Below are 20844 nucleotides of genomic sequence, written 5' to 3'. Positions count from 1 at the left end.
TGAAAACTCCCAGGATTCTTTTCTGCATTCTGGCATTCCTCCATGAAGACACAATTACAGTCAGAGTACGATAATCTGGCAGATATTCCACAAAAACAAAAGAATGAGAATGAGTATTACTTCTGTCTGATGACTGTTTGGACATCATTTGATTTTTAAAATATATATTATATATTTTCTATGCATTGATTTTGTGAACTTTTGTGATAGGTATATAAACAGTTGATACCGACCTAATCATTTCTTCATTATGGCCTGAAACCAGTGGCTGAGCCCATAAACTCATCAGGAAAGTTTGTACTGATGTCAAGGGTACGATTCAATGGTCCACGTTGTTTAGGAAGATCCCAAGTGAGTGAAGTAACCTGGACGTCTCTACATGATGGCCATAGCTTCAGAAGGGTTACGAACATTGCAACAGTTACAAAATAATCTAACACACTAACATAGTCCTGTTAAAGCAACATTAGGACAGGCATTTCACTTTTATTTGTTACAGATTCAAAAGAATCTGTAATAAAAAAACAACTTCTTGAGATCAGTTTATTTCTGCTCTGTTTCAATAAAATAAAAGAGTTACTGAGTCGTGTGTGGTTCATCTCTAAATATTGATCATGGAAAGTTAGTGTTTTAAAAAAAAGTCAGATTTGGGGGTTTAGCTTTGAGCTAAAGCATGCTTCCATTCTAATAACATCTCCACCTCTCTCTCCAAATAAATAAACTCATATGAATAACTTTCACAGCAACAATACACATGGCATAAGGCCAGCCCCCAAAATACTTCGATCCACAGCTTTAAAAACTGTCACAAAGGTAAACTCAGATGTGTGAATATGGACAGAGAGACAGAGACAAACCTCAGTTTTTCACTAATTAGCAGTTAATAAGTTCACTGATCTACAATAGTTTTTATACCACTGTGTTTTCTGACATATTTAATCTAAGTAATCAATAATGAGTCAGAGTCACTTAATATGTATTGTTATATTGAATGAAATTTATTTACATATTCAGCACCAAACAGTTTATAATCATAATTATTATTATATGTAAAAATATTAAAATTCAAAACAAATACATGTTTATTATGTAGTTCACAGAGGCAGGAAGTTTTCTGTCCTGCATGTGGAGAAATTTGCTATTACATTAGAGCACATTAACAGGTTTCAAACTGCATTAACACACATATTACTGTGCATCATGTTTTACCAGACATGTTTTTAACAGGCATTCTACACTGTAAAAAAATCTGTAATTTACCAGAATTTTTTTATATATATTTTACAGAAATCTCCTGTTATTTTTAAGTACATGAAATATCACTAAATTACAAAAAAGACGTGAATTAATGTCTAATAATAATATGTCTAATGTACAATAACATGAAAAATTGCACCTGTAAATAAACATGATTTATTCGCAGATGTTTTTGTAATTTTACGTAGATTTTGCTTGTTAATTAATTTCTATGTTGTGTAATTTTGTGTTGTTATGACTATGTAACATCAGAAAGTATTAATAGACTGTCAAGAGGTAGGTATATTTACAGTAATTTGCAGTAATTTCACAGATGGTGTGTTTTATAATAGTCATGTATCTTTTGTCCTTATTTCCCCTAAATTGGTAGATTAAAGGCTTGCATCATTAAAATACAATCAATAGCATTTTAACCTTTCACGCATAGTGGTCACTACAGTGGACAGCTATTCAAAGGCTGTTTTCTTCTATTTGTTTCAGTGTTGATGTTGTACTTGCACATAAACAGCTACATTAGACACTGATGTGTATTCGTTTGTCAAATTCATAAATCAAAACACATGTTGTCCACTAAGCAGACTTGTAAAAACTACAAGTACATGTTTAAAAAAATTAAGTCTTTTTTTCGTGCCTAAAGATGAATAAAAATACTTAAGAAAAAAAATCTTGATTGAGGTTGTCATAATTCATGCATGAAAGGTTTAAATATAACAAAGTTTTAAATAATTTTCTGACACTAAAAATATCAAAATATATTTGAATTTTTTCAAATATAAAAATATCAGAAAGAAGTAAAGGTTGAAGTCAGGAACCATTCTGCAAACAATTGGGTTTTGGATTTTGCTTTTGAACAGGGGCAATCACTCTGCACTGCAACGTGAAGACCAGTTAACTTTCAAATCTGCAAAGATGCAGGGGGAAAATGGTCTTTACATGGAGAGGTCATTCTGGATCCTGGAACAATCACAGAGGCACAGTGTGGAACATTTCAACTTATTCAACATTTTTTATCTTTTATCAAATATCAAACAACAAAGGAAAAAATCAGGGAAGGAAAACTAACTGTTCACAATTTGAATCAGGTGAAGGAACAGAAATGAACCCTACAAGATCAATCTGATAAGCACTGTGGATGAGGCAGCATTCTGAAATTGTTGTTGTGAAACCAACTATAACTAATTTCAAAGCAGGACTAAAGTACCATCATGCATCTGTAAGGAAAGTAAACAAGAATCAAGATTGGTACCATTAGGCGGCTACTATACCACACTGTCTTTACCCCAACTTGGCCCTAAGTCTCTATGACCAGTTATGGTGCATATACAGTACTTAACAGATGTGTCAGCTAGCTATGAGTATTAAACCAACTCTTCCCTCTCATAATGTTGAGAGGAGAGTGGGTTTGCTAGCTAAGCAAAAGCAGACTGAGGTGATGTTAGCGGTTTTAAAATACCTGCACACGATAGTTGTTTAGTGTGGTTCAGGACCCAGATAAATAGAGGAAAATGGATGGAATAATTTAAAGTTATTACTTAGCCTAACCTCTTTGAACATAACACACTAATCTAGCCCTTGCAGCTCACATAAAGTAACACCTGTTGTGTTCCCAGTCAAAAGTGGGCGGCAATATTTTATTTGGGTATTTTATCAGTCCAGGATACCGTATATTTCTCGGTCCTGTGGTCCTCCTTGTGACATTTTCAGCTAAAACCCCACCTTGATTCTCAGGTGGGGATAAGTCCAAGTCTTTGACTTGAATGTGACATCAGCATGATCATAGCCATTATCTACATCAGTGGATTTGTCTTCATTAGTCATTTCTTGGTCTGGATTATATTCAACTTCTGACACTTCCTCCTCTAATCCATCTTCACTGTCAGTTTCCTGGCTTCTCTTCCTCCTCACCAGTGTGGTGATCAATGTGTAATCAAGAGCCTCACTCTATATCGACCTGCCACGGTGCTGCCAGACAGTGCTCTGTGAGCAAGGGTTAAAAAACAACCACACAAAAAACATTATACACCCACTGAAGCAACAAGAAAAATTTGGTGTTTTTGAAAACATGTTGCAACTGTCTGTGAGAACTGCCAACGCAGGAGTTGTTTCCACAGAACAGAAGTTCTGCTGAGCAAAGGTTCCCGAAGGTGTGTGTGCATGTGTGTCTATATATGTGTGCATATAAATGTATGCTTGTGTGTTCATATGACCAAATGAGGATGTACCTGAACTCAGTTTTTTACACTAACTGTTGTTTCCCTTATTCATTTCTATGAATTGAATTATTTTTGACCAGGAACACCAGGAGTGTAAAAATGTTCAATAAAATACACAAAATTTTATACAAATTAATCAAATTTAGGTTGTGCGTTGACATCCTCTTTGTGGAGAAAGTCACAGAATCTTAAGTCTGTCTGATCAAATTAACAACACTTTTCAGACATAAAACTTTTAAATTGGTCAAATTTGACCAGAACACAACACAAGGGGGGGCTAGTTCAGGAATAACATGCAGCCTCCCACCACTGACACGCTCTTTGCAAATTTCTCGTCATTGTTTTGCCAGACAGTCTTTCCCTGTTAACAAAAATTGTGTGAGCCTCCTATGTGTGATGAAAACAGGATGTCGGTGGCAAAGCAGCCAGTTCTGGTATTCTCCTGGGAATTCCAATGGATACATGGTGCTGGGCGGCAAGCACAAGTCCCACTACACAACTGACAGCGTTTGTTCTGTTTCTCATTGCACAAAGAAGCAGTCACTAGTCCTGCTCTCCTGGTATCTCTATCACACTCTTGCACCGTGTCTTGCAGTAACAATGACACTAGCAAAAAGTAAAAGTAGAAAAAAAATTTGGATGGATTAGGAGAGAGCAATGGTGTTTGGGCACCTTTCCTAGAAGGTGGGCAACCGTTTCATTCAGGTTCACCTGTACCTGTTGCCAAATACACCTACAAACATCTTCAGGTGTCTATAGCACCAGGATAACTTTTGATGTTCAGTGTGACTGTACGGTAAATTTAGGGTGCTCTCGATTTAACAGCTAGATGTCTTTAACTTTTTGTAAGACTTAATGTTAGATGTTTTTTGTATAGCTCATTATAAGTTGTTTTGAATGGAGCACTTTGATAATAAATTGTTGGTAGTTTTCTGTTGTGGTTTATTTGTTAACAAAATTAAATGTTGAGACACATGAACTAAGTGTGTGATAACTGTGTTGTCATTGTATAACTAAACTTCATCATTATGTAATTTGTCATTCAATCTTATGCAGTCTCATGTGACGCAATGGCCGTTAGCTCTTTCATAGGCTTTCACTCTAAACAACCTGAGGAAGTGGTGAAATAAACTGCTTTGTATTTCTTCTCCACTAAGCACTTTATGTCAGTACTGTTGAATTGGTACATGTTCTTGTAAACTGTCACTAAAAGAAGAAGCTGGAATTTATTGCTCTCAGATTTTTCCTCACTAGATTTCATAAGCAGAATCTTAGCTTCTTCTGCTTTTGTGCTTGTATAAATATTCCTTGGTCTTCTTATTCTTCATGGCTCAGCTCTGAAGATGTTCCTGTGCTGTTGGCTGGTTCTGGGGGCTCTCATCCCCGCAACCTTAAGCATCGATCCTGGAGTAAAGGTCAGGTTGACAGAAAAAGGCATTGAATATGGTAAGGTTTGTGTAAAAGCTGTCCTCTTGCTCGAAAAGGACTGATTTCTCTAGTGTTTGATCATCAAATTATTTTTCTTTACATTTTGTTAGGCAGGCAACTGGGCATGGCTGCCATGCAGCAGAAACTCAATTCTATCCAAGTTCCAGACTTTTCAGGGAAAGAGAGGGTGTCTCCGATTGGAAAAGTCCGGTACAATTTGTCAAAGTAAGGCTCCAGTTTGTTCAACATATCTCTAAATTCTGTTACAAAGTATTTTGTCCTGTTGCTGCTTTAACAAACAAAACATGAATTCTTCCAGTATACGTGTATTGAAGGTGGGAATACCAAAGTCTTCAGTGGATCTGGTGCCAGGGACTGGAGTCAAAATGTCTATAGGTGATGCCTTCATCAGTCTGAATGGAAGGTGGAAGGTCAAGTACCTGCGAATAATGTGAGTGAGGTAACATCTCTTCTTTAGAGAAGTAATTTATTTGCTTAAAAATATAATATCTGATATCCTGTCTCTTTTACCAGAAAGCACAGCGGGTCTTTTGATTTGAATGTGAACGGTCTCAATATCGCTACAACCATCTCCATCAAGACTGATGAGACAGGCCGACCAGCAGTCAGTAGTGACAGCTGCTCAGCTGCTGTTGGAAGTGCAAAGGTCAAGTTCCATGGTGGAGGGAGGTGAGAAACCCAGCTGTGAGGGAGAAGAGTTTTACTTTTTTACTTCATCTGCAGAATTCTTCTAATTCCTGCTGTTTTTGTTTTTTGATAGCTGGCTGTACAATCTCTTCACAAGGTTTATTGATAAGGCTCTGCGCAATGCAATGCAGAAACAGGTGAGGGCAAATCTGCTACATGCAGCAGAAATCCAGCTTACACACTTTACCTGCGAGGTAAGGTGTCTGCTAGTTCACAGTGTCTCACATTATCTTCATTTACTCTGAAGTAACCGGATAATGATGAAAATAAAGAAGTAAAGATTTCTGGGTTGGGCTTAGCCCCCAGTGTTTCAAGATACTTTACCTGTGATTTACCTCCAAAATTTGGAAACATTAGAAGCCTTAGATATGCACTGAAAGCCAGAAGCAGGGAGGAAGGGGGGCAACAAACACAAACCAAACTACACTAATAATGTAGCCTAATGGAAGTCATGAATCAAGCTGTATGTGGAATAAAAAGTTAAGCTGCATCAGCATTAAGTTTATCATTAAACAAACACATCATTGTCTCTTTGCTTTCCCAGTTAGAAGGATTTTGTTTGTTCTCAGAAAAGCTCGTGTATGTTTTTTTCATTTGGTTATTTTAAGCTGCTACATGGAGAACTGTGAGCTTCTCTTAATGGATATCCATGTTGCTCATGGATATCCATTAAGAGAAGCGATTAAGTGAGTATTTAACATCTACTCTTTTGTTCACCAAATGTTTAATTTTGAAATGTCTCTCTGAGTCTTTAATGATGACTTTCTCCAATACCAATCAAAGTCTAATACCAGATTTCTTCCTTCCGTTTTGCAGATCTGCCCTCGGGCCACCAGTGTAGTATCTGATTTAAACCCTCAGCTGAAAACTCTCAATGGTAAAGTATCCTGTTTAGTTAGTCAATCAGCTGTTTCACTGATGAACATATGAGTGAGCTTCTGTCTCTATGCAGTCTTAGCCAAGGTGGACAAGTATGCAGAGATTGAATATTCCATGGTATCATCACCGACTGTTTTAAAGTCCTCAATAGATCTGAACTTGAAGGTAAAGAATTATGCAACACTACATTTTTACAGGAATCTAAAGATATCATTTTATTATTTAAAAAAATCTGGAGCATTGTTTTCTGGGTCTTCTTTCTCAGGGGGAATTTTACAACATCGGGAAACATCAGGAGCCTCCGTTCTCACCAGCGGCCTTTAACCTGCCACCCCAGAACAACAACATGTTGTATATCGGCATGTCTGCCTTTACTGTCAACTCTGCAGCCTTCGTCTACAACAACGCTGGAGTCCTCAGCCTGTCCGTCACTGATGACATGGTAAACTGCTGCCTCCTGAGTCTCATATCTTATTTTCAGGACATCAAACTGATCTCTAACCATTCTCACTTTGTCATGGCAGATACCAAAAAGCTCTCCAATCCGACTCAACACCAATACATTTGGAGTCATTATCCCAGGGGTGAGAACACATCCCAGTCATTGTATGTGACGCATTCTTGGCAGTTTTTCACATGCAATTCTTTTTTTCTAGATTGCTAAGCAGTTCCCAGGTCTGATGATGAAGCTGCTGATGAAGATGGAGAAAATCCCCACACTGACCTTTGAGACCAACAACGCATCAGTCCAGGCCACCACCACAGTGACGGCCTTTGCCATCCAAACCAACTCTACTCTGTCGCCTCTTTTTGTCCTGAATTTGGTAAGTTACCCAGCTGATATGATTTTAAATAGTCTTTGTGGTTTTAGAAAACCATCTGAAATGAGCCACCATTGCCTTGACAGGAGGCCAGCGTGAGTGCCCGTATGTTTGTCAGTGAAATGAAGTTGGCTGCAGCTGTCACCCTCAACAAGTGAGTTACTTGGCAAAGAAAAATAGGGCTGAGAGGTCTTTGTTAAGATGAACATCACGTTCTAATTTAGTCTAAATTGCACAGAATGGATCTGACCCTGGCCAAGAGTAATGTGGGGGACTTTCAGGTAAGAAGTGCATTTTTATACAATAACAGTCTTAACCATCACCAACAACTCAAACTAACCCTACATCTAACCTACAGGTCAGTGCTCTCAATAGCATCTTACAAGTGGTCTTCAAATGGGTGGTGATACCCACAGTTAATGGTGAGTTCATCCTCACTTTGAATTTTAAAGAAGTTTTTTTCACCAAAATCTCCAAAAAGGATTTCCATTTGCATTTTCACAGCAGCTCCAAAGTTCCAGGGAATATTAGACAAACAACGGGAGGGACCAGCAGGATTATAGTTTTTAACTACATATGTCTGGATAATTATTAATATTGTATTGTGTAAAATAGACCCCCAGCTCTTGCTTATATGGAGATATGCTTATTCCATTTCTTTCTTTTTATTGGTTTAATTTACGCTATCAGCTTATATTTTATAAAATCAATAATTTTATGAAATCTGAATAAGTTCATTATTTACCTCTCAGGTGTTGTTAAGAATTTAAAACATAACAGATAAAGTTATTCAAGTGATTTACAAGAATCCAGAATACTTCCACCACAGTACATGAACAGTACTCACCTACCTTCACACCTGCTTTCATTGGAGATTAAGTATCGAAATTTTGGGAATGGGACCACGCCTCCAAATATGCTCCTCCCGGTTCTCATCTGTATATGTTCCCCCAATTCTAACAGCTGTTCCTTCTCATTTACGTACCCCACCCTCCCTCCACTTTTCAATTCTTTAACTTCTTCACTTCTATTTAGTACACAGGGATCTGCCAGGTCCAGGAGCCGCCGCCAGTCCCCTTCGAGGCCTTCCCCAAACCGCAGCTCAATTCATGTCCAAGCCATTCACCTTTATCTACTAAAACGCTGTCAAACCTAAAATGAGCACGTGGGCCCAGCTAGTGAATACAGCTTGTACTGGTCTTCTGAATATTTTACCATTTCTTCTAAGATTCTACCCCATTTTCTTATTGGGGAAATCATAAAATGTTCCAAAAATATATACCTTTGAATCACCTTCAGGGGACCACTTCTAATGAGTCTGCTGTTATTAATTTGCACTGTGGGAGTCTATTTTCTAACAGTTTAAATGAATGAAGTTCATCAGAGACCTTACTTTAACACATTCCATTGTTTTCTCTTGAATTGTATTTTAATTTTATTGATGTCAGTATTTTCCTTAATTGAATTTGTGTATGAAGCTATATTATGAAGCTACATTAGGTGCTTAGATTCCACTGCATGCTATGTAATACATCTATAATATCATTATGCCATTTTGCCACATTTGTGAAATTGCAATCTAAACTTTTGAATCTCATTTTGCAGTCCAACTTGCTAAGGGATACCCACTGCCCACAATTGGAAAGATGAAGCTTGTGAACACCCAGCTTAATGTGCTGAAGGTCAGAGATACTGATAATATGTTTCATCAATCTATTGCATGTTTGTGACCTTATTGCTTTTTGTATATGACATGAAATCTAATTATGAACTTGGTAGAAATCTTGACATTTCTAAGGAATGAGCAGATTTCTTAACTCAAAGCTGTGAACTGTTCCTTCTAGGACTACATCCTGATTGGGACAGATGTTCAGTTCAGCTGAACTGCACTCCTGAAAACTCCCAGGAGTCTTTTCTGCATTCTGGCATTCCTCCATGAAGACACAATTACACTCAGAGTACGATAATCTGGCAGAAATTTCCAAGAAAAAGCTAAATAAGTATTACTTCTGACAGCAGTCAGAATATTGTATGTATTGGTTCTCCTCTGAAGTTAACCATTTCTATATTTAGTGCGTATGGACTTTTTCAATATGAGTGAAATGAGTTGCCAAGGACGTCATCACACATGGTTTCATGGGCTACATGAAGCTACATGACATTAACGTTAGCAGCCAAGACACAGTTGCCCAGCTAGCTGTAACCAAGCTAGCTGCATAATTTTGGCATGGGTCATTTGTAACAATATTTTGGCAAAAGAAAGCTAAGCTACTACTTCAGCCCTGCAGTCTGAGTTAACCTTTTTCTCTCAAGACTACATTTTGACATATAAGTCAGCTTAGAATTTACCTTAGTTGGGATTAGAATTGGACTGTAGAATTTACCTTAGTGTGTCGTCCAGCTAATGTTAGCTAACACTTGCTTCCCTGTTTGCTTTTTGTAAGTTACCTTACAGCATGTTCAGACATTGGCAATTTAGAGTGCTTAATAAATGACAAAGTCACATAAAAGACAATGTGTCTCCTTATGATTCAATGATCTTAAAAAATGCCACTTTATGTATCACACAGAACACCGTCAGGCATTGTTCAAACAGCTTTTAATAAACTTCTGTAGTTCAATGTTTACAAGTGAAACTTTCACAGCTTGTTGCAACAGTCCACCTGAAAGCATCCTCCATTTGTCAAAAACGTCAAACAAGTGATGAAGGAAATGTAGCAGTCTGTTCATGTGGTATCCTCCGTGTCCATCAATCAGTGACATGTTTCAGTCACGGTTGAGTTTGAGCTACATGTTCATCAGGCTGGTCCTCAGGTGGAGTCCTACAGTGCACCTCTCTGGCTCTCAGGGAGTTGAGACTGAGAGCTCGACCTCTCAGGCTCTGGGAGTTGGCCGACAAGATCTAAAACAAGACAAAAGAAGATGCCAGAGAATAAAAGACTGAATACAGGAACCGTATTTATACATTCAAGATAATCAATATTCCTGAAACACTTTCCCAGTCACTTTCCTGACTGGTGACAGTGTACCCAGCATTTAAAGTTGGATCAACCAATGTTGCATTTCTGAGTACAGTAGAAACATTAAACCGCTGACATGATGATACATCATAAACACATGATATATTCACTAAAGGATCCCTTAAACTTGGCTTTGACTATTTCATGTAGTGGCCTAACATTCATTCAATCTACCAAACATGTTGCTCATATAAATTGTGTTTTTTTTAGAAGACAACAGATATTCGTTAAAGTTGCATCCGTCTATGTCAATTATATCCTACCTTCACCAGCACATAGTCTCCAGCACTGATGGGTACAGTGCTGAATGCTGTAGGCTGAACATGAACATCCTCTTTGGGGAAAATCACTTTCATATTGCCATCAGTTCTTCCACACAGGTCCTCAGCAGATCTTTTACTTTCCTGAATAAAAATCAAAAGCAGCCAATTCAGTTTCTTTCTACTCAAAGCAATTTAAGTTCCAGTCAAGAAGCAACATCCAGGCCTTAAGCCCACAATGAAGTGCCAAAAAACTTAGTTCCTCAGCAAGTAAATCACCACAAACCTCCATGTCAAAATATCTAACTAAACAGCACTGAAAAGCATGACTACAGTCTGTTACTTTGTTTAACTATGTCATTGTGGTGGGACGTGGCCTCGCCGGCTTAAAACATGAACTATGTCCTGTTGTTGTTGTTGTTGTTGTTGTTGTTGTTGTTGTGTGTAGGCTGTAGCTGAAAAGCTGCAGCCGAGTATGCAAATCGACAGCCGCAACAAAGAGATGTAGTGACAAGTGCAAATATGAGGTCGGGTCTGTCATGCATCGTTTACAGACATACATTTGGACACTGGCAAGGCTTAAAGTTAGGTGGGTTAATACAACTCAATGAACTGGACCTCTCGACGATGTGCTGTTGGTGCCTCTTTAATGGAATAGCCATATAATGGGGCTGTTACCAGGTACAAAGGGGGCTTCAGTGTGTGCAGTAATTATGCACATTTGTGTCTGTCTTTTACTCATATAGCTCAAAATGTCCAAAACCAATGGGTGACATCACAACAGCTACACCAGCCTTCACATACGGCCTGTGGTTCAAGGGTGTGGCTGACGTAGTTACTGTTCACTGCTCTACCACCTGCAATCATGCTATTTGAAGGTCAAAATATATTTAAAAACAATTTTGATAACACACTGGTAAACTCTGTGTGTATTACTCACTCCCTCCACCAGGACAAGCTGTGTACTGCCAATGAGAGCAGCATTGACCCTTTCAGCTTCTTCTCTGAACACGGTGATGCACTCTTCCAGCCTTCGCTGCTTCACCTCCACTGGGACGTCATCTTGGAGCCGGTGGAAGGCATGCGTCTTCTGAATGTGTGGTAGACATGAAAAAACAATTAAATCACATATCATTTAAAGGATGGGTGAAAAGAAAGTATCTGATAAGAACAGCTTTGACTGAAATCTAAAACAGACCGCTCAACAGAGTAAGAAGAACTCACCTTTCTCATACTGTAAGCAAAAAGGAATCCCACATTGTAGCCCACCTCTCTGATTAGAGACAAAGTCTGCTGGTGGTCGTCCTCAGTTTCACCACAGAAGCCTGAGATGAAGTCACTGCTGAGACTCACGTCTGACACACGAACAGAAATGATGTAAATCAGACTGAGGTTAAAGAGGACAGAAGGTGCTTTTCCTTATTTCATAATGTATTTTATAATTTTACAGACAGATTCGGGATTCTAGATGAAAAAGGTTTTGTTAAAAATTAATGGACAATACCAAGATCTCTTTACACTTGTCCTACATACAAGTGAAAGATAGTCAGGTAGTAAAATGAATGTTTAAATGTAATAATCATACCCAAAAACAGGTGACAAATTGAAGAAGAAACCTGATTTTAGTACCTGGGATGATCTGCTTTATGTTCCTCACAAGATCGAGGTAGGCCTCTCTGGTGTAGCTGTACATATTAGGAGGAAAACAACATGTTATGAGGACATTTAGTGGTGTTTAAGTTTAATTTCACAAAGTCATATGCTAGTGAACTAATCTCTTACCCGCGACGCATTGCTTTAAGGACCCGGCTGCTTCCACTCTGGGCTGGGAGGTGGATCTGCTTACAAATGTTCCTTCGCTCCGCAATCAGATGCAAAACCTGTAAAGATGGACACACAGACCAGGTGAGCAGGGCTCACTGAACCAAGTGAATATCCAAAGCAAGAAAAGCATATTAAAGCAAATACCTCATCAGGAAAATCCTTGGGGTGAGGTGATGTGAATCTGATCCTCACGTCGGGATCGATGCGTGACACTTGGTCGAGCAGGTCAGAGAAGCGCAGACCCCCCCGTTTTGTCTGGTAGATGGTCTTAAAGCCACGGCTGAGCTTGGTCGCATCTGAACCAAAGAACTGCTCTTCTGACATGTCCCTGTAGCTGTTCACATTCTGACCCAGCAACGTCACCTCCTTCACACCCTGACAGAAGCACCCAGCACACATTCGTCAGGCACTCTCAAGTGTTCATTTTAGGGAGCTGAACTCAAAGGACACATGAATAATTCAGAAGAAAAGGATCAAAATCAACACCAGAGAACCAGACATAATTATTAAAAGCACTCGACTACTGCCTATAGAGTGCAAACTGTATAAACACAAATCTACATATGAATTTGGAGAATCTATAAACAAGGTGGATGATATTTGGGCACTGAAAGCTTTCTGACCAATCATATTCAAGCTTTGGATTCCTTCATTACAACAGTCTATGTTCAGAGCAAGAGAGAGATTGCATTTACTATGTATAAAAGACGGATATTGTCTCTGTAATGTTAATGTTAAAGAGGTCCAGCTGAAGCCTCAGAGGGAGGGTTTTCACTGTCATCACATTAGCTTCTTTTATCCATACCAGACCAGTTAGGGGTGGATCTGACTGTGAAACAGAGGGATGCTCCAAGCTCACAGCCCAACGATTTGTTAATGAGATGGTAAAGCATACCCTGCTTTAGCTCCTTTTTTACTTTACTGGACAGTTTATATTACAGAATGAACATCATACTGTATTAAAAGGACTTGAAAGTAACAACTGAGACCTCAAACTGACAAGTAACGCAATTGCTGAGGTGACAGATCAGGTGAGTTGACTTATAGACAGGGCTGCACATAAGTGGTCCGCAGGTGCGCTTGCACTGTCAAAATAAAAGACGCGCACCAGATAAGAAGTTGCAATGCGCGTTTGCATACATAAGATTTTCTGGAGGAGGACAGACATTTGTTTAGAACTCTTAAAGATGTCGAAGAAGCAAGCTCCTTTAAGCAATTACTTTGGTGTTCCTCTACCTCCAAAGAAATGTCAGAAGGAATCCGAACCGCAAAAGAAGCGCGTATTCTCAGAAAAGTGGTTGCAGGAGGTGAGCTGGCTTCAAACAAATGATGAACGCACAGAGATGTGGTGCAGAATATGCCACATATTGCAACTTCTTATCTGGTGCGCGTCTTTTATTTTGACAGCGCAAGCGCACCTGCGGACCACGTATGTACACCCCTGCTTATAGATACATACATCTTTTTAACAATAAGAGGCATTGCCCCCTGCTGGCCATAATAAGAATTAAAGGTTTCATGTACTTTTTCATAAACTTCATTTTTCAGACTTAGAAGCTACAACCATTTTTTTTTATAATAACAGGAGGTCCATGATTTATGGGCTATTATCAAAAAATGACTGGTTGTGCAGAATTTCATCGACTTCCTTCTTGCATGACCTCAATAAACACTTTCATGATGAGATTATGGTCTTAATCAATAGTTTCAACCTTTACTGAAGAGAACATGGCATATGTTTTCAGTCTTGTCTCCCCTCAACCCCAACCAGTTAAAGCAGATAGCTGTCCCTTCCTGGTTCTGCTGGAGGTTTCTTCTTGTTTAAAAGGGAGTTTTTCCTTCCCACTGTTGCCAAGTGTGTGCTCATGGGGTGTTGTTTTATTGTCTGGGGTTTTGCTTACCACATAAAGTGCTTGGAGGCAACTCTTCTCGTGATTTGGTGCTATATAAATAAAACTGAATAGAGTTTGTTTCATAAGTCATGTTAAATTATTGTTGTATAGATTTTGCATTTATCATAAAACACAAACACAAAGTGACTTCCTTTTTTGTTTTTTTCCTATTCTATTTTTGCGTGGTTACAAATGCAGGAGTTTTTCCAACCAACCTTAATGTTGAAGTTACAGCTTACCTGATCAGAGAGCATACGAACTTCCTCCAGGATAGAGCGGACGGGTCGACTCCTCTCTCTCCCTCGAGTGAAGGGAACAATGCAGTAACTGCACATGTTGTCACAGCCTCGCATGATGGACCTGCCGGTACACAAAACCATTAGCAGATTCAGTATGAAGATGCATTGTTACAGGAAAAGGCGGATAATCATTTGATAAACGACATACACAAAAGCACTGTGCCCCCGAGGTGCGTGGTAGACGGGCATGACGTCAGCATAGGTCTCCTCTAAAGACAGCAGCACATTGCACGCCTGCTGACCTCCATCAGCTACAGCCAAGAGGCGCGGAAGGTCCCGGTATGCATCTGGACCTGCGAGGACATCTACCAGCTTCTCTCGCTCCAGAAGCTCCATCTTCAGCCTCTCCGCCATGCAGCCTGAGACAAACACACCCATGAACGTACCCTTAATGTGACCTCCATCATCTGAGTGCATAAGAGCTTACTCACCTAAAATTCCAATTTTCATTGGCATGTGGGTCTTTAATCGTTTCCTCTTCATAGCTGTTAGTTGTTGCAGTCTATTCCATATTGTTTGCTCAGCCTTTTCTCTGTTAAGAAAAGAGATTAGGTTGCAAAACTGCCAAAACTGCCATCACCTAGCACTAGATTTCAAAACTTTTCATGAGTTTGATCTTTGCTCCTACCTTACAGAGCACGTTACCAGAAGAACAACATCTGCCTGCAAGTACACGCACATCTTAAACAAACTGCATTAAAATTACTTCTGCTAGAATCATAAAATAAAACCAGAAGTCAGCTGTACCTCGCTTAGATGAGCTGTGCGCTGATAGCCCTTCTTCTGCAGTATGGACCAGGCTATCTCTGTGTCATTCACATTCATTTGACATCCATAGGTTTCAAAATAAACTGCAACAATAAGCCAAAGAACCCCTTTAGCATCACTACAAGCATTCAAAGCTAAGTAAACAAATGGCTTTCACCGACCTTTCCTTGAGTTTCCCATCAACAAGCCTTCAGAGAGATAGTCATGCTTTTCTGAGGGTTCTTCATCTGCAGCACGGCTCCTGTTAGCTGGACGCCCTTTAATGAAATCCTGAAAACTTGGACCAGACGATAGCCGACTCTTGAACTTGTCTACAGTCTTCTTCTTTTCTCTCACAGTGTCAACAGCGCTAGCCAGTTTAGAACAGTATCTAGCCTGGATGCGGCTGAGAGGTGGCCAGTGTTGGGTTACTGTAAATATGGGTTTTAAAGTCCTGAGGTACTCCATGCTTAGCTAACCACAACAGCAAAGGCTTCGTAATTCCCTATCGGGTGTATCTGGAAATGAGCGACTATGTATTTTAGTTAGCTAATTTTGCCGCAACCTAAAAACTAACATAGTGTCAAAAGTCCCTTTTTACTCAGTAAGATACAGCACGAGTGCTAACTACTTCGAGTGAATTGTCATTCAGGTACAGATATCATGTGGAGCCAAAGATGTCTATCAAGAGGAGTCACTCCCTGTTTCAAGTACCTGACGCTAATGAAACCCGGAAAAACGTTTCACTCTTGTGAAGTGTTGCTACATACTAGTAAGTTTGTTTCAAACATAGAGGAAGCTCGAAAAGAGGTAAATAGTTTTTATCTTTAAGTCAATTCAGGCGCTTATCCGGTCTGTTAATAAGATGCTACTGTGTCGTAAAAGGTAATTAAATCTCAGACTATAATCCTCGAGAAGCCCGTAATGTCCGTTAGACAAAAATGTCACTGTACGTCCATTTTCACGGTCCGTCGTCATAATCTCCTTATATTAAACTATGGTTCCGTATGTGCGACAAAGCTTTCAAGGGAACTTTAACATGTGCAGAATCGGGTTATTGATGGTGAGAGACGGATTTATGTCGTTAGGTTATTGTTCAAAACTCAGCTGAGGTCGAGATTAGTGCGGCGAATGAAAAACAAACCGTTAATGGTTTTTGTTTGTTTATTCGTTTGCTTGTTTTGATATTTACATTAATCGAGGTAAAAATATTATATTATAAAAATAAAATAAATTATAACAATATTCAATATTGTTGTATACCAATGTAAAGTATTAATATCAGGCCATCGGAAAAAAACATTGTTCATACTTACCATGTAAATATGAAATCCTGCTAAAACAGTTTTAGACAGATGCTTTTAAATAGTTTTTTTTTTTAAAGAAGAAGAACAAACGGTAATGAGAGAAAGCAACTTCTCATATGATTAAGTGAATATGCCCCCAATCAGCATCCCAGACACACACACACACACACACACACACACACACACACACACACACACACAGAGAGAGAGAGAGAGAGAGAGAGAGAGAGAGGGAGAATCATGTGTGATGTAGGCGTGACTGGAGCCACAGGTTCAGTATAAAGTGAGCATGAACTCTGGGATGAGAAACAATACTGTTCCAGTGTTTTCTTTTGTTCGTTCTTTCCTGGAAGTGAGACATCATGAGAGTGGAAGGTGCGGAATAAAACTGCAGAGGCACTCAGGATTTTTACCAAGAAAAAAAAATAATCAGGGTAACTTTGAAAAAACACTCTGAATTTGATATCCATGTTTGTATAAATGTATTATTTATTCTTGAAATCATGATATTTCCTGTCATGTTATACATCTCTGTCTGCCTCAACTTCAGTTCCTTGTGCAGAGCGATGAGACTGGTCTGGGAAACTGTGGTTTCAGCGTTTTTTCTAATGTAATTTCTACTCCTGTCATTTGTTCTGGCTATCCACTCTTCTCCAGGACTAGCTGTGATGATGGAGAAAGCTGCACTGCTGCTTTGCTGCCTGATCATGACTTTGTCAGGCTCCCCACTCTACCCAGCCATTAGGTAAGTCCTGACAAAATCACTCAAATTCATTAGGTGTTGTTCATTTCCATTTTTACTGAGGTTTAGGCATATTTTGAAAGTTACGTAAACCCTTTGCTTAGTTCAGCCGTTCAGCTTTGGGAATGCCGATCAATGACAGCATTGGATGACTACACAAAGAGAACATTTTTTGTAAACTCATGGCAAATCACACCAATATGCACTATATATGCATCATTTAGCAGAAATGTTTAGAAGCCTTACCAAATGACATAGAAAATTTTCTTAATATTCAAAACCTGAATTAAACGTTAATATAACATATTTGATCTCTGTCAGGATTAGAAAAATGGTCGTGTCGATGCTCATCTAACAGTTGACTCTTTACTTTACATGTCATAGCTGTGTCCTCTGTACTTCTGCTAAAAAGGGTCAAGATGTCTGGATTAGTCACCGCATTACGTTTACGAGGCATCATCGTCACAGTGTCGTGTACCAAAGCTGCAGATGTAATTTTTCACACGCTAAAGCATTTTGCAGACTGATGACATTTTCTTTTCTTTTAAATCTGTCTTCTTTACAAAGACTCTGCACTACTATGAAATCATCGTTCTTGGTAGATAAAGGGCTACGTTTGAATAATGGCATTTAAGATGTTCTGCATTCATATAGTTCATGGGGATATTTCTCAGGTTCGGCCAGAGGGATACATCTATCCTGATGACATCTTCACTAAAGAATCCAACAGAGCAGCAGGAGGAAGACGCACGTCCTCCCAGGGAGCCAGCAGAGTTGCGGTCCGTATGTTAATATGGTCTGAGTGGCTGATGTAAAATATGGCTCAAAGGCTCAGCTAATGAAACGTCCCAGTCAAAGTGGATCATTTACACAGTTTTTGAATAGGGATTCTTGATTTATTAGAAGGTACATCATTTTCAAAGATATGTCAAAAAAAAATACACACAGCTGAATACAATACAAGCAAACACTGAACTACAGATAGTCTATGCTGGACTTAAATTTTTATATTTTGACCTATGGCCTTTTGGATATGGAGCTACATTTTATTAAAATAGTGCATAAAGTTTTGGCATCATTCATTTATGAATTAATTATGAAATGTGGCTAAGATCGATCCACCCCATAATACAGCCCGTGCTGCAAGTTTAACATATTTCTAATGTAAGATGGGGAAATATTGTTTTTCTACAATATTATGATTTAATTGCACATTACTTAAAAGTGATTGTGCAGTGAAAATGCACTTGTCATTACAGTATATTTCTTTGTTTCCTGCAGAAACTTTACTTGTTACTTTCTTATTTCAGTGTACTTACCTTTAAATATTTATAGGTAACCATGACTACATTGTAATTTCAAATCAAATATGTTGAAATTCTATTTGATTACAGGGTAATTACACCTTTAGTTACAGGCCGTATTATAAAGTTTTACTGTGTCTTAATACTTCGAACTTCCTTTGTTCCTTTAGTGTGGATGCATAAAAAGATGTGAGCAAATTGTAAATCAACCGCTGGCCAGCTCCCAGATAAATCCTGCCGCTGCACTGCAGTTTACTTTATTTTCTGCTTACACTGACTGAACTGATGCAAACTGTCCCCATTTCTGATTCCAGCTTAGAGCGCCACGCTGATGCCATCTTTACAAACAGCTACAGGAAAGTCCTGGGCCAAATCTCTGCCAGAAAGTTCCTTCAGACAATCATGGGCAAACGGCTGGGGTAGGTAACACAAGTGGAATGAAATCGCTCCAATGTGTGTGGGTTACCAGTACAAATACCCAGTGAAAGAGGAATTGTTGTGGGGTTTGTTTGTTTTTTCCCCACAGGGATGGAAGTGAGAGCTACATGAAACGTCAGTCAGATATCTATGAGGGGACATACAAGGAAGACCTCACAGCCATCCAGAGAAATCAGAGACACAGGGGGGTGCACGGGAATGTCCTGAGACCCAGGTATACACGTCTCCAATCTTTAAAAAGCCTAAACATTCAGAATTTGACTTTTCCCACAACTGCAGATTCACTAAACTGAATCTTTTCTCTTTACAGACTTCTGAGTTGAGGAGGAAAGCTATATCATCACATTTTTTTTAACCATCTTTTATTTGTTTGAGGGTGTCCTTTAAAGAAAAGAAATTAAATCGTCTTATATATTCACATTAAAAGTTGTGAGGAAATCCTACAGCCTAGCTTATCATTGTGTGTGTGTGTATGTGTGTGTGTGTGTGTGTGTGTGGGGGTTATTCAAACACCCAAATCAAACTATGTGACCAGATTTCATTAAAAAACCCTTTAATGGCTTTCTGATTGTGTATCTTATGTGAGGATTGTCTCAAAAATGTGTCTTCAGGGCCATGTCTGCATTATAAATGCCAACTCTGTGTTACTGACTTCCTGCTATGATTAACAAATGCGGCCTTGATGGCCTGTTAAATGGCTGTCCGTGTTGATGTTACTGTACATCTGCACCTTTTCTTTAACATTTCAAGATGTTTCACGAGACAAAAGGTGTGATATTTAGAAAGCTTGTATGGAAATGAAGTACATATTTGAAGCAATAATATATTTTATGAGTTTAAAAAGAAGTCTTGCTGTAGTCACATGCAACTAGTAGTTTTTGCTGCCTAATGCGACTCTTCAAACACTGCAGATTAACTGGATGTCATTCTGCTGTGTTCTGTACCTTTTACACTACAGCATGTAGCTGGCATTACCATTAGCCTGTAATTGTCTACTGTGGCCATCATGGGCATACAGACTACACAACTTCACAGAGTGTGAAACACCTTCAAAGATCCTCCATAGGTACCATGGAGCACCTAAACTCTGGGAAGGTGAACTGTTTTTATCTTGTGTGAAGACTGATTAAAAAAATATCCCTTTAAGGGACACACATGTGTGTACAATAGCGGGGAGTGTAATCACGGTAGTGCCTGCACAACTGAGGAACAAACCCCAGCAGGCGGCTGGACTCGTGGCAGCACAGGTGCTGCTTCTAACATTGTCTTAATAACAGCTCAGCTCCATTTAGAACTCTCATTAAGCTTTGCCATTGATCCATAATGCACAAACACCAGTACCCAACATTTGAATCATCCACGAATCGTCACATTAGAATCGGTCCTATGGATTAATAATCTTCGCAACCTGTCATTTGATCTGACTTTGAATTAATGGGAGTGTTATCCACAACCCAAGTGAGTCCAAGTGGTGAGCTTTTGATGTGATTTCTATGAGTGATTCTTAATGTTTAGGCTAAAAGTTGCTCTCTGTTCCTAATGCTTCCTCCAGCCTGCTCCACTGTGTGCAGAAGGGCCAAACATGCTTGGCTCTTTGTGAACACACTGATGCGTTCTATGTAAAGGACAGTAAAACTCCCTCAGGTCATTTTCTCTGCATCAATGATTACAAGACTTACTGAAAACATCACAAAATGATGACAGC

The 20844-nt window shown here is 39.1% G+C and overlaps 3 protein-coding genes across 6 annotated transcripts; 2 read left to right on the top strand and 1 right to left on the bottom strand.

Annotated features, from left to right (window-relative positions):
* Window positions 1–4775: 4775 nt before the first annotated feature.
* LOC116327005 (bactericidal permeability-increasing protein-like) lies at window positions 4776–9811 on the top strand. The gene is made up of 15 exons (XM_031748458.2): window positions 4776–4916; window positions 5009–5123; window positions 5218–5349; window positions 5433–5588; window positions 5680–5743; window positions 6423–6483; window positions 6559–6650; window positions 6751–6927; window positions 7010–7069; window positions 7142–7309; window positions 7393–7460; window positions 7545–7587; window positions 7665–7728; window positions 8912–8988; window positions 9151–9811. Exons 1-15 carry the CDS (start codon window positions 4814–4816, stop codon window positions 9187–9189), a joined length of 1419 nt encoding a protein of 472 aa, XP_031604318.2. The 5' UTR covers window positions 4776–4813; the 3' UTR covers window positions 9190–9811.
* A 77-nt stretch (window positions 9812–9888) lies between these two features.
* cdk5rap1 (CDK5 regulatory subunit associated protein 1) lies at window positions 9889–16400 on the bottom strand. Its single transcript, XM_031748457.2, has 13 exons — window positions 15531–16400; window positions 15349–15452; window positions 15230–15264; window positions 15033–15133; window positions 14750–14960; window positions 14542–14662; window positions 12555–12785; window positions 12369–12466; window positions 12216–12271; window positions 11811–11941; window positions 11527–11676; window positions 10590–10730; window positions 9889–10208 (listed from the first exon to the last, which is right to left on the bottom strand). Exons 1-13 carry the CDS (start codon window positions 15814–15816, stop codon window positions 10077–10079), a joined length of 1797 nt encoding a protein of 598 aa, XP_031604317.1. The 5' UTR covers window positions 15817–16400; the 3' UTR covers window positions 9889–10076.
* Window positions 15985–19579, top strand: ghrh (growth hormone releasing hormone). 4 transcript variants are annotated; one of them, XM_031748461.2, is made up of 6 exons: window positions 15985–16120; window positions 17313–17400; window positions 18072–18176; window positions 19016–19120; window positions 19228–19353; window positions 19450–19579. In XM_031748461.2, exons 1-6 carry the CDS (start codon window positions 16012–16014, stop codon window positions 19460–19462), a joined length of 546 nt encoding a protein of 181 aa, XP_031604321.1. In that variant the 5' UTR covers window positions 15985–16011; the 3' UTR covers window positions 19463–19579. The 4 variants fall into 4 exon arrangements, with proteins under 4 accessions (XP_031604321.1, XP_031604320.1, XP_039468283.1 ...); XM_031748460.2 differs by lacking the exon at window positions 19450–19579 and having other exon boundaries at window positions 19228–19435; XM_039612349.1 differs by lacking the exons at window positions 15985–16120; window positions 19450–19579 and adding an exon at window positions 16402–16411 and having other exon boundaries at window positions 19228–19435.
* Window positions 19580–20844: the final 1265 nt, after the last annotated feature.

Source organism: Oreochromis aureus, linkage group 5 (genome assembly GCF_013358895.1).
Source record: "Oreochromis aureus strain Israel breed Guangdong linkage group 5, ZZ_aureus, whole genome shotgun sequence".
Taxonomy (NCBI): domain Eukaryota; kingdom Metazoa; phylum Chordata; class Actinopteri; order Cichliformes; family Cichlidae; genus Oreochromis; species Oreochromis aureus.
This window is presented reverse-complemented; position numbering and strand designations above follow the sequence as displayed.

Bases quoted from the DNA above. Each gene is read 5' to 3' on its own strand.
- LOC116327005 (XM_031748458.2), top strand. From the start codon at position 4,814: ATGTTCCTGTGCTGTTGGCTGGTTCTGGGGGCTCTCATCCCCGCAACC. The intron at 5,589-5,679 runs GTGAGAAACCCA...GTTTTTTGATAG, and splicing joins AAGTTCCATGGTGGAGGGAG to CTGGCTGTACAATCTCTTCA. The intron at 7,070-7,141 runs GTGAGAACACAT...CTTTTTTTCTAG, and splicing joins TTGGAGTCATTATCCCAGGG to ATTGCTAAGCAGTTCCCAGG.
- cdk5rap1 (XM_031748457.2), bottom strand. From the start codon at position 15,816: ATGGAGTACCTCAGGACTTTAAAACCCATATTTACAGTAACCCAACAC. The intron at 15,134-15,229 runs GTAGGAGCAAAG...TTTTCTTAACAG, and splicing joins CTGGTAACGTGCTCTGTAAG to AGAAAAGGCTGAGCAAACAA. The intron at 12,467-12,554 runs GTATTTGCTTTA...CCATCTTTACAG, and splicing joins CCAAGGATTTTCCTGATGAG to GTTTTGCATCTGATTGCGGA.
- ghrh (XM_031748460.2), top strand. From the start codon at position 16,012: ATGTGGAGCCAAAGATGTCTATCAAGAGGAGTCACTCCCTGTTTCAAG. The intron at 16,121-17,312 runs GTAAGTTTGTTT...ACTCTTCTCCAG, and splicing joins TGAAGTGTTGCTACATACTA to GACTAGCTGTGATGATGGAG. The intron at 19,121-19,227 runs GTAGGTAACACA...TTTTCCCCACAG, and splicing joins ATCATGGGCAAACGGCTGGG to GGATGGAAGTGAGAGCTACA.